The 12118-nt window shown below is 45.4% G+C and overlaps 1 protein-coding gene across 1 annotated transcript in view; it reads right to left on the reverse strand.

Moving 5' to 3' along the window:
- Positions 1–12118, reverse strand: part of LOC126204080 (probable tubulin polyglutamylase TTLL2) — a 376176-nt gene that overhangs the window by 13941 nt on the left and 350117 nt on the right. Inside the window, exon 10 of the mRNA XM_049938500.1 lies at positions 5908–6158. Coding sequence (XP_049794457.1) covers positions 5908–6158 — 251 coding nt within the window. The remainder of the gene's footprint in view (positions 1–5907; positions 6159–12118) is intronic.

The raw sequence follows: 12118 nt of genomic DNA on the forward strand, positions 1-12118 counted from the left end.
TCGAATGTGGTGCAGATCCCACGAAGCCCTGGATCCAAGCTGTCTACAAGGCACTGTGCCAGCTGGTGCTGGCTCCATAATGGTGTGGGCTGTGTTTACGTGGAATGGACTGGATCCTCTGGTCCCATTGAAGGCTGTAGAGGTAACACAGCTAAATATTTCTGCAGGGGACTTCCAACGACTTGATGAGTCCATGCCACGACGAGTTGCTGAGATACGCCGGGCAAAAGGAGGTTTGACACAATATTAGGAGGTATCCCATGACTTTTGTCACTTCAATGTGATGTGCTCGCTATTGCATATGACCTGCACTTGTGGGCCATCGCTAAAAGAGATGCTCAATGTAGAGTCAATTCATAGTAAGGCATGCTTCGTCTTAGTGAATCACGCGTTCTCTGAAAAATTCCACGTTGGTCATGGATGTGCTGGCACGCATTGCTGATGCGTTTTTGTGGTGTTTGGACATCAGTAATGAGACTTGTGCACACCAAAGTTTTCAAGTGGCCCTACAACCGAAAATCCAAGGAATTAAGATAGGGAGAACTAGCTGGGAAACGTACTGCACTTCTCCGACCAATCCATTGCTCATGAAATAACTGAGTGAGGCGTTCTAGGACAGGGAGAAAACGGTTGGTGTATGAGTCTCATACACAACTGTCGTTGGAATGGTATCTCCTCTAGCAGGAGAGGGAAGTCGTTTGATTGGAAATGAAGAAACCTTGCACCAGTTAACCTGTTTGGTAGCACGTAAGGCTCTGTTAGTCCGTCACTAATGAAATGTAAAATGTGCGAGAGTCCCTTCCCAGGGAGATCGACCGCCTGGTGCAAATCTTTTTATGTGACGCCTCTTCAGTAACTTGCTCACCGATGATGATGAAATGAGGACGGGGACAATACACACACCCAATCAGAGAACGAAGAAAAAGCACCAGTTCTGTCTGGATTCTAAGCCGGGGCCCCGTGGTACAGAGTGAGCAACGCTGATCATAAGATCATGACCTGTTGACATCCTGGCCATATATTAATTGGGCATGTACAAGTGCTGATAGCTCTTAAAGCAAACATTTAAGAGCCCATGTTTACTGGATATCTTTCTCATTTTTGCTCCATACTATCACCTCTCAAAATATGGAATACCTGTACTTTTTTTTAACATCCTGTACATATAGACATGACTTGGCAGAAAACCTACCTGGCTCTATGAGGTTGTTTACAGATGACACACGGAGATGACACATCGCTAGGAAATTATTACGAAGTTCTGAGAGACTTGAAGGTGATCAGCACATGTCACAAAATTAGGCAGTAGACTTTAAAAACAAATAAAGATAATAAAATGCGTGTAAACAGATGAAAAGATCCGATGTTGTTAGACTACGTGATAGTCGATCAGTTTTTGGAATTCGTCACAACCTCTAAGTATCTTGGAGCAGGAGCGGATCCAAGGTGGGGGACGAGAAGGCTTCATGAGTGTCGTGACCCTTCCCAGAAGAACATTTTAGTAGAAGCGTTTTTCAGTTTATGCTTCTCAGCTCTTGCTCTTCTCGAATATCTATTTCTTTCCTTTGACCAATGCGAGACCAAAGCCCTCGGTTCTAGGATTTGTACGTATTTGCTTACATTTTGTGCCTGCTGTCCCTAGCAGGAACGCTGCATTGAAAGACGTATGAAAAACAGGCAGTATATTATATTTGCAGCAACAGATATACAGAAATACGCCAAGAAATATTCAGTCAACTTTCAAAAATGATAATGAAAATGTAAGAGGCTAAAATATTTCGAAAACAATTTTGATGAAAATAATGAGGTTGTTTAAGCACTAGTGGTAAGGGAAAAAAAAGAATAAATGCCACTGGGAAACAGCCGTTGGGTCACGGTGTGTCCAGACGTGGTAGGTTGTCGGTATTCGTTGTTTCGAGGTAACGTAAGCGACTGGCGTATCGGAGGTTGCGTGTTCGATGTCTGCGTGGCTGTGGAATTTCACATGTGCTTTTGCTGAGTACATGGATAAAAATGATAGTAGGAACAAACTTCAAATCTGAATTCGATGTAATGTTTCTAAGTGAAAACAAATTCTGATGGAAAGATATAAATGATATACTCAGCAACAGAACACGCTAAATTCCTCAGCCACGCAGTACTCATTCTGACTGAAACAAGGCGCAACATGTGATGCGGCCGGCCGTTGTGACCGAGCGGTTCTAGGCGCTTCAGTCCGGAACCGTGTTGCTGCTACGGTCGCAGGTTCGAATCCTGCCTCGGGCATGGATGTGTGTGATGTCCTTAGGTTAGTTAGGTTTATGTAGTTCTAAGTCTAGGGGAATGATGACCTAAGATGTTAAGTCCCATAGTGTTTAGAGCCATGTGATGAGTGTTTTCGCAATTACAAGCAGATTCAAATGAATGTATGGATATATATTCTGCATGTCCTTGAAAGGCTTGGAACAATAGTTAGTGACATGAACGAAAATGCTATGAGGATAAAACTGCCCTGGAACACATAAGGGGGAAGAGGTGGCAGAAGGAAGTGGGTTTCATGTTTCGAAAACGGCTGATGTTTGTGTCAAATCTCCAATTTTCAGGGTCGCCACGCCGAGTGATTACATACCTGATCAAGTTTATCAGAAAGTTTAGTTGGATAGTACATTCTGCAAATATTTAGAAACGAGTAGAATTCATTGAAATATACTATAGGAAACTGAAATGCAAAATATTTTTCTGTTCCATTAAGTTCGGAAAAATCTTCATCTTCCTAATCACATGCAAAAATAAGCAAATTTAATCTTTATTAACTATAAGCAAGTTCCATACAAAACCCTTCGACATTATCTTTAACTCGTCCAGGAATAACCCAGGTAGTATCTGCAACGATTACAGAAAAATGACTAAAGTCGTATTGGAATATCAGTGATATTTTTAAACAGTTTAATACAAACGGGCAGTCTAATTGCAACTAATATTTACTTTTTCTGGTAGCCGCTTTCAGTCAACACGCCATCTTCAGACCGGTAATTCCTTGGTGACGTGTGAAGCCAGTCAACTTACCTGCTGTATGTACCAAAAGGTACCAGTCAGCAACTGCAGTTGGTTCCACACATCACGAAGAAGTTACCGATCTGAAGGTGGTCATGTTTGACTGAAACCGGTTACCACAATAAATACACTGACGGGGAAAAAATTCGTGCACCTGGAAAGACAACGCCGATTTCGATCCGATAATGGCATATGCCACCCGGGGGATAGTAGATGTACTTAAATTGGTTTCAACGTTACCCTTTAACAGACAGCGCAGTGGCATACCTACCAGACGCCGTCTGTGTCTACCCTTTAATAGGAAATGTTCACATCTAGAAGACTGAAGGGTGGTAACATTAAGAGTGCAACGGAAACTCCACTGTTAAATGCAGAGAAGAGAGAGGGTAGGTGGAAAAAGGACACTGAAGACCTCTATGAGGGGGAAGATTTGTCTGATGTGATACAAGAAGCAACAGGAGTCGATATAGAAGAGATAAGGGATCCTCTACTAGAACCAGAATTTAACGGAGCTTTGGAGGTAGAAGGGATAGATAACATTCAATCAGAATTTCTAAAATCACAGGGGTAAGTGGCAACAAAACAACTATTCACGGTGGTGTGTAGACTGTATGAGTCTGGCGACATACCATCTGACTTTCAGCAAAATGTCATCCACACAATTCCCAAGACGACAAGAGCTGACAAGTGCGAGAATTATCGCACAATCAGCTTAACAGTTCATAAACCCAAGTTGTTGACAAGAATAATATACAGAAGAATGGAAAAGAAAATTGAGGATGTGTTAGATGACGATCAGTTAGGCTTTAGGAAAGGTAAGGGCACGAGAGAGGCAATTCTGACATTGCGATTGGTAATGAAAGCAACACAAAAGAAAATCAAGACACGCTCATAGGATTTGTCGACCTGGAAAAAGCGTTTGACAATGTAAAATGGTGCAAGATGTTCAAAATTCTGAAAAAAATAGGGGTAAGCAATAGGGAAAGACGGGTCATATACAATATGTACAACAGCCAAGAGGGAATAATAAGAGTGGACGACCAAGAACGAAGTGCTCCTATTAAAAAGGATGTAAGACAAGGATGCATCCTGTTCAATCTGTACATCGAGGAAGCAATGATGGAAATAAAAGAAAGGTTCAGGAGTGGAATTAAAATTCAAGGTGAAAGGATATCAATGATACGATTCGCTGAGGACATTGCTATCCTGAGTGAAAGTGAAGGAGAATTGCATGATCTTCTGAACGGAATGAACAGTCTAACGAATACATAGTATGGACTGAGAGTAAATCGAAGAAAGACGAAAGTAATGAGAAGTAGCAGAAATGAGAAAAGCAAGAAACATAACATCAGGACTGATGGTCACAAAGGCAGAAAAATAACCAATGACGGACAGAGCAAGGAGGATATCAAAAGCAGCACTGGCAGCAAGGGCATTCCCGGAAAAGAGAATTTTACTAGTATCAAACATAGGCCTAAATTTGAGGAAGAAATTTCTGAGAAGTACGTTTGGAGCACAGTATTGTACGGTAGTGAAACATGGACCGTGAGAAAACCGGAACAGAAGAGAATCTAAACATTTGAGATGCGGTACAACAGACGATTAGGTGGGTTGATAAGGTAAGGAATGAGGAGGTTCTGCGCAGAATCGGAGAGGAAAGGAATGTGTGGAAAACAATGAATAGGAGAAGGGACAGGATGGTGGAACATCTGTTAAGACATGAGGGAATGAGTTCCATGGTACTAGCGGGAGCTGTAGAGGGCAAAAACTGTAGAGGATGGCCCGTTGTTCTGTCGTTCTCGCAGGAGGAAGGTGATGTTCTGTTCCACCAGGTTGATGCTCGTCCACACTCTTCCCGTGGAAACTCAATGTGTTCTGCAAGACGTGCAGCGACTTCCCTGGCCAGCACGATCTCTGGACCTGTCTCTAACCGAGCACGTGTGGTGTATGATGGGACGAGAAGTGACTCGTACGACTCGTTACTCGACAACTCATACAGAACTACATGAATTGTTCGAGCAGGCGTGGCATAAAGCAGTCCAGGACGGTATTCACCATCTGTACGATTAACTGGGTGCTACAGTCAGCGCCTGCATTGCTGCCTGTGGAGGCTACACCACATACTAATATCGGTGTTTCAGCGCGAGTCGATATCCGGTACCTCAGAACCGCTTGTGCTATTAATCTGTAAATGAAATCATTCATGTACTCCATATGCACTGTTGCAACAACAAATCTTGAGTGCATTTGAAATCTCTAAAAGGGTGTACTTTTTTTTCCGGCAAGTGAGTGTTGGTTGGAATCTAGACTGTTTTTGTTATAGAAAATTAAGAGCAGTTTACTAACAGAGTGCTTCACAGTTTTGATGATGAAGCTAGTGTAATCGTTGTGCGAACATATAATGTTGAATGTGAGAGACAGATTTGCCATAAAGCACTCCGTCTTCAGGCCACAAGTGGCTCATCGGGACCATCCGACCGCCGTGTCATCCTCAGGTGAGGATGCGGATAGGAGGGGCGTGTGGTCAGCACAGCGCTCTCCCGGTCGTTAAGATGGGTTTTCTTTGACTGGAGTCGCTACTATTCGGTCGAGTAGCTCCTCAATTGGCATCACGAGGCTGAGTGCACCCCGAAAAATGGCAACAGCGCATGGCGGCCTTGATGGTCACCCATCCAAGTGCCGGCCACGCCTGACAGCGCTTAACTTCGGTGATGTCACGGGACCCGGTGTATCCACTGCGGCAAGGCCGTTGCCATTTGCCATAACAGTATTTTAAATTATAATACATGTTAGAAACGAAAGTATTCCTTTCTATTTTGGAGAAGAGAGTTCTTGTTTTTATGCGTCTCTAATGTGGATTAATTGCATTCTTACCTGTCACCAACAGATGGCGGCCCAGGGGAAGGGGCGCGGGCAGGCGTGGAGGCGGCGCTGGGGGCGGCGGAGGCGGCAGCGCGGTCGTCCAACGGGCAGAGGCGCACCCAGGCGCCCTCGGAGGCGGGCGGCCGCCGCCAGTCGCGCCCGTTGCCCCACATGGCGGTGGGGGCGGACGCGGCTGCGGAGGCGGCGGAGGCGGCGCGGTCCGCCGCACGACCGCTGTAGCAGCGCCCGCCACTGCGGAGCCCCTGCGGAGTGAGTGCCAAGCAGGCAGCTGGATGAAGGTTCCTAACAGCACTCGGGATTTACGACTTATCACGCTGCCAAAGACATTATCAGGCCAGAGAAACATTTGTTCTTCCGGCAAGTAAATACTCTGTTTTCCGCACAGAGCCAACGGAGTGCAAAGCCAAATTTTAACACGGCTAGTTTACGACCTGCAGGCGCGTACTGAAAGTCGAGAATATTCTGGTATATCCGAAGGGCTAACTACACTGGCGTGCAAAACTTTAAGGACGAAAGTAACACTCGCATGATATGTCATTGCCGAGTAACATAGCTCGATGAAACTTGGACTGTACATAGAGGTTTGTGAGAAAAGTATGAGACTGACAACAAAAATGGTTCAAATGGCTCTGAGCACTATGCGACTTAACTTCTGCGGTCATGAGTCGCCTAGAACTTAGAACTAATTAAACCTAACTAACCTAAGGACATCACACACATCCATTCCCGAGGCAGGATTCGAACCTGCGACCGTAGCGGCCGCGCGGTTCCAGACTGTAGCGCCTTTAACCGCTTGGCCACCACGGCCGGCAGACTGACAACACTACGAGCGATCTGGCAACGCTGTGTTGTTCTCCTTGTGTAGACCGCTGTGGTCATCCCTTCCAGATGCTCAGTCTGAGTTTCAGCTGGGTACAGCCATCATGTGACTTTCAAGAGCGCCATCAACGTAGTTGTATTCTTGTAGTGTGTCACGAAAATGGAGCAGCGGAATTTAGAGGAACGTTGTGACATAAAGTTTTGTGTTAAACTTGGAAAATCCGTGAGTGTGACCTTTGAAAGGTTTTAACAGGTCTATGGGTAACATTTCCTATGAAGATCAAGTTTTTCGCTGGCAGAAATCAGTTTTGAAAGGCCGAAAACACGTTGAAGACGAACGTCGCTGAGGCAGACTTTCAACTTCAAACACCGACGGAAACGCTGAGCACATGTCTGCTCTTGTGAGATCAGACTGACGTTTAACAATGAGGATGATGAAACTTCCTGGCAGATTAAAACTGTGTACCGGACCGGTCCGGCACACAGTTTTAATCTGCCAGGAAATTTCATATCAGCGCACACTCCGCTGCAGAGGAAAATCTTATTCTGGAAACATCCCCCAGGCTGTGGCTAAGCCATGTCTCCGCTGTATCCTTTCTTTCAGGAGTGCTAGTTCTGCAAGGTTCGCAGGAGAGGTTCTGTAAAGTTTGGAAGGTAGGAGACGAGATACTGGCAGAAGTAAAGCTGTGAGTACCGGGCGTGAGTCGTGCTTCGGTAGCTCAGATGGTAGAGTACTTGCCCGCGAAAAGCAAAGGTCCCGAGTTCGAGTCTCGGTCGGACACACAGTTTTAATCTGCCAGAAAGTTTCATATCAGCGCACACTCCGCTGCAGAGTGAAAATCTTATTCTGGAAACATCCCCCAGGCTGTGGCTAAGCCATGTCTCCGCTGTATCCTTTCTTTCAGGAGTGCTAGTTCTGCAAGGTTCGCAGGAGAGGTTCTGTAAAGTTTGGAAGGTAGGAGACGAGATACTGGCAGAAGTAAAGCTGTGAGTACCGGGCGTGAGTCGTGCTTCGGTAGCTCAGATGGTAGAGCACTTTCCCGCGAAAAGCAAAGGTCCCGAGTTCGAGTCTCGGTCGGGCACACAGTTTTAATCTGCCAGGAAGTTTCATATCAGCGCACACTCCGCTGTAGAGTGAAAATTTCATTCTAGAAACATCCCCCAGGCTGTGGCTAAGCCCTGTCTCCGCAATATCCTTTCTTCCAGAAGCGCTAGTTCCGCAAGGTTCGCAGGAGAGCTTATGTGAAATTTGGAAGGTAGAAGACGAGGTACTGGCGGACCTGAAGTTGTGAGGACGGGACGTGATTCGTGCTTGGGTAGCTCAGTTGGCAGAGCACTTGCCCGCGAAAGGCAAAGGTCCCGAGTTCGAGTCTCGGTCCGGCACACAGTTTTAATCTGCCAGCAAGTTTCATATCAGCGCACACTCCGCTGTAGAGTGAAAATTTCATTCTAATGAGGATGATGCTTGACCTGTTAAACACTTTCAATGTACATCAAATTTTGACCGAAATTTTGCACATGTGAAAGGTTTGTGCTAAAGTGGTATCCGGAAAACCTCACAACTGGGCAGAAGGACAATCGAAGAAAAAGAAAAATCTTCTTGAGAGGACTGCCAATGACCATAAATGCTTCAGTCGTGTGATAAGGGGTGGTGAATCCTGGATCTTTGAGTACGATCCTGAGACAAAGCGGGAAAATAAGCTTGAATGATCAAATCAGAGATCAAAACAATCCTGATTTGGCTTTTTTGACAGTATGGATTTCGTGCATAAAGAATTTGTTCCTCCAGGAGAAACTGCCAACCAAGTGTTTCACAAAGATGTCGTTGAAAGGCTAAAAAAAAGGTGAATCTAGTGAGACCAGACATTGCAGAGAAGTGGATGCTGCATCATGACAACGCCCCATGTCACACGGTCACTTCAGTCATGGAATTTTGACCTCAAAAGGCATTCCTGTCGTTCCACAGGCCGCCTATTGACCTGATTTGCGTCCTTTGACTTTTTTCTTTACTCGAAATTGAAAAATGTCTTAAAAAGACGTCATTTTGGGGCTCTGTAGGACATTCAAAAGAATGTGACCGTTATATTAAAGAAACTAGCATTCAGCACTGATACCTAGACCAGGAGCAACGCCCCACCAGTGTTTAGATGCCAAACGGAACTACTCTGAAGGGGCGATGTTGATGATGAAAAAAAAAAAACTTTTGTAGATAAAAATCAGTCCCATTACATTTCTCACATACCTTGTAGATAGAACTGCTGCAGTATAGTACAGAAGGTAACACCCAATGAGACTAACAGAAACGACAACTTCATTCAAAGAACATAATTACACTGAATTCACCGCGGTTATGATAGTCTCCTGGGCATTACAAAAGGCAGGACATGGTTATTAATAAGGTGTGTGATCACCAAGCACAGTAATGCATGCTCTGTAACGTGCTCACTCAAGGTTGGAAACGAATTCTTGCGGTAGGGTGTTCCAGATATCAGCACGGCTGACAATTGCTCGATGGTCGTTGGTGTACGTGGGAGTGCCGGAACTCATTTCCCCATCGCATCCCACACGTCCTTGATGGGATTTAAGTCGGGGGAATGGGCAGGCCAGTCCATCTGCACTGTTCGCACTCTCATTTGCGAAAATGAAGTCAGGACCTAATGCACCCATGAAAAGATGTACATGGGGAAGGAATACGGCGTTACAATAACGTTGACCATTGTGTGTGCCGTGTTAAAGATTCTGAGGTCGGTACACCCATGTGACATTATGCCTCCACACACCATAACATCTGGATCATCAAAATGATCACGTTCGACAGTGTTCCTGGGTGCATTACGTGTTCCCACCTCTCGTCTTATGAGGGTGCGTCCAGAATCACTACTCAAACTGAACTGCTCTCATCCGAGAAGTGCTGAAACCCACTCATTGGACAAGTCTCTATGCTCTAGGCACTATCGCAAACATTGCTGCCAGTGTGCAGGTGTCAATGGAACATAATGTACTGCTCATCAGACAAAGAGACCATCTCTATGCAGTCACCGTGCCACTGTGGAGCGTACTACTGCGTGCCTTGCAGTCCTGTTAAATGTGGTTACAACTGTATTTGCTCTATGACCTGGCTCCCTTCTTGCGCGCTGCAGAAAATACCGGCCATCTGCTGCTGTAGTTTAGCGTGGTAGGCCACCTCCTCTGCTTCGGGTGGCTGTGTCTGTGTTCTGGAACGCTCCTCAAGCACGTGAAACAATGCTCTGAGCAGTACTCCTGGGATACACTTGTCACACATCGTCTTTATTCCAGTTTCCAGACGATTCTTCGTCGTGTGAAGTCATACGGATGTCACCGGTCCATGTTGTAATGAAGAACACCACCACATAGCTCCATAACTGCTCTCTGATTGACACACATTGTCTTTACCATTCCTTCAGCTGCCTCGTGTTATGAGGCCATCCCCATTTGACGCTGTAGTTACACTGACCTCATGCCATGTGACGCCCAACTTTCTGGCAACACGTTCCCACACTTTCATACATTTCCACCAGGTAGTTAATATGGCATGTTACTTTATCTATCTCGTCCGTAAGTGTTGAGAGCAGTGTGTAACTGTATACAGTTGCGGATAGTTTATTATACGTTGAGATTACACTGAAATTTTTTAACTGTATATTCGTCTTGACACTTGTAAGCGCAGGTATGAGCGTGAGCTTTGGAAAAATCAAGCTGCGACAATGAAACTTAGTGATGGTGTCAGTCTTCTATACAGGCTGATTCTTATTATCGTTTAAAAACCTTCGAGATGACGTAGATGACGCTGAGACACAGATTTAATATAAGACATTTGGGGGTCGCAAATGTCAGGAAATACCCCAAAAGTGGATGAGACACGTTGAACAGGTGACGTCACCAGATGACGCATCTCACCGCACGTGCAGCAGTTGAGCCTGATCATTCCAACCGAAGTAGAGTTTTTACGTCGGTGTGGCTCTGGTCGCAAGTGCTTGGCTTTAGCGCCTGGAGCTCAGGGTTCGAGCCTTGCTTCAGACAATTTTGTCTTTACATTGAGGTAAGATTTATTATTACTGTCGTTACCAGTAAATGACCTAAATAATGCGTGTAAACAAAAAAAGAAGAGACAAAAGGAAAGAAACACAAAATAAGAACAGCTTTTAGTTGGTTACAGTAAGGACAATAATTATGTAACTTGAACGTTTCCAACCTATCACATTTACAAAATGTGTTCGAAATTGGCGCCGTTTGCTCAAATGCAAGTATTGCCTCGCTCAATCATCCCTTCACCCCCTAGCCAAGCAATGCACGTGCGGTGAGGTACGTCGCCTTGTGACGTCATATGTTCAACATTTCTCATCCATTTTTGGGGTATTTCCCAACATTTGCGATCCCATGTGCCTTATATTAAATTAATTACCTCATCGTCATCTACGTCGCTTCGGGGGTTTTTAAACGGTAATAAGAATCATCATGAACGGTCATTCCTCAATGCGACATTTTTTCAAAACGATGAGCGACTTGGTGGAGACTTCGGTTGTAGAAGTCTGCATTTTGGCTATTCAGAAAACGTTTCACATCGAAATCAGTTATTCTGGGAATGACTGCCAAACAAGGGATAGCTTCAATTGAGGATGGCCGAGCGGTTCTAGGCGCTAGTCTGGAACCGCGTGACCGCTACGGTCGCAGGCTCGAATCCTGCCTCGGGCATGGATGTGTATGGTGTCCTTAGGTTAGTTAGGTTAAGTTCCAGGAGACTGATGACCTCTGCAGTTAAGTCCAATAGTGCTCAGAGCCATTTGAACCATTTTTTTTTTTCATTCGAGGAAAGAGGAAGAAGTCACTCGGTGCCATGTCAGGAGAATGCGGCGGGCGAAGTCAAATGTGATAGCGGGAAGAAGTAGCGCGGTGCCACTGCGACCTGTGTTAAAGGAGCTGGGTCGTTGTAGTGGAGCAAAACCACCAGCTTTGACCGCTTCCCCCCCGACGCAATGTCTTCAGTTTCCTCCGTAACCTCGTCGGGAGATGGCGGTGGTGTGTTCCTGTGACATTATGACCCTTGAGAACAGAATCTGGTAGCACCACACCATCATAGTCCTAAACAGCAAGCAGCATGATCTTTCCTGATGATTTTGGATCTTCGCCATTTCTTGGGGTGGTGTTTCCACTGCTTGGTTTGCTGCTTTATTTTGGGATCGTTATGATACATCCAGCATCATGGTGATTAGGTGGCTGAAGAAATCATCTGGATTGGCGGGATACAGCTGCAATGTTTCTGCTTCTGCCTTGCTTTGGTGTGCTTTTTGAAAGGGTGTGGGCGGTCACGTAACCTAGTGGGTGGCGACCATGGCCATTTTGAAAACCTTGAGCTAGGTATCTA

This window comes from Schistocerca nitens, chromosome 9 (genome assembly GCF_023898315.1).
Source record: "Schistocerca nitens isolate TAMUIC-IGC-003100 chromosome 9, iqSchNite1.1, whole genome shotgun sequence".
In the NCBI taxonomy this organism is placed as follows: domain Eukaryota; kingdom Metazoa; phylum Arthropoda; class Insecta; order Orthoptera; family Acrididae; genus Schistocerca; species Schistocerca nitens.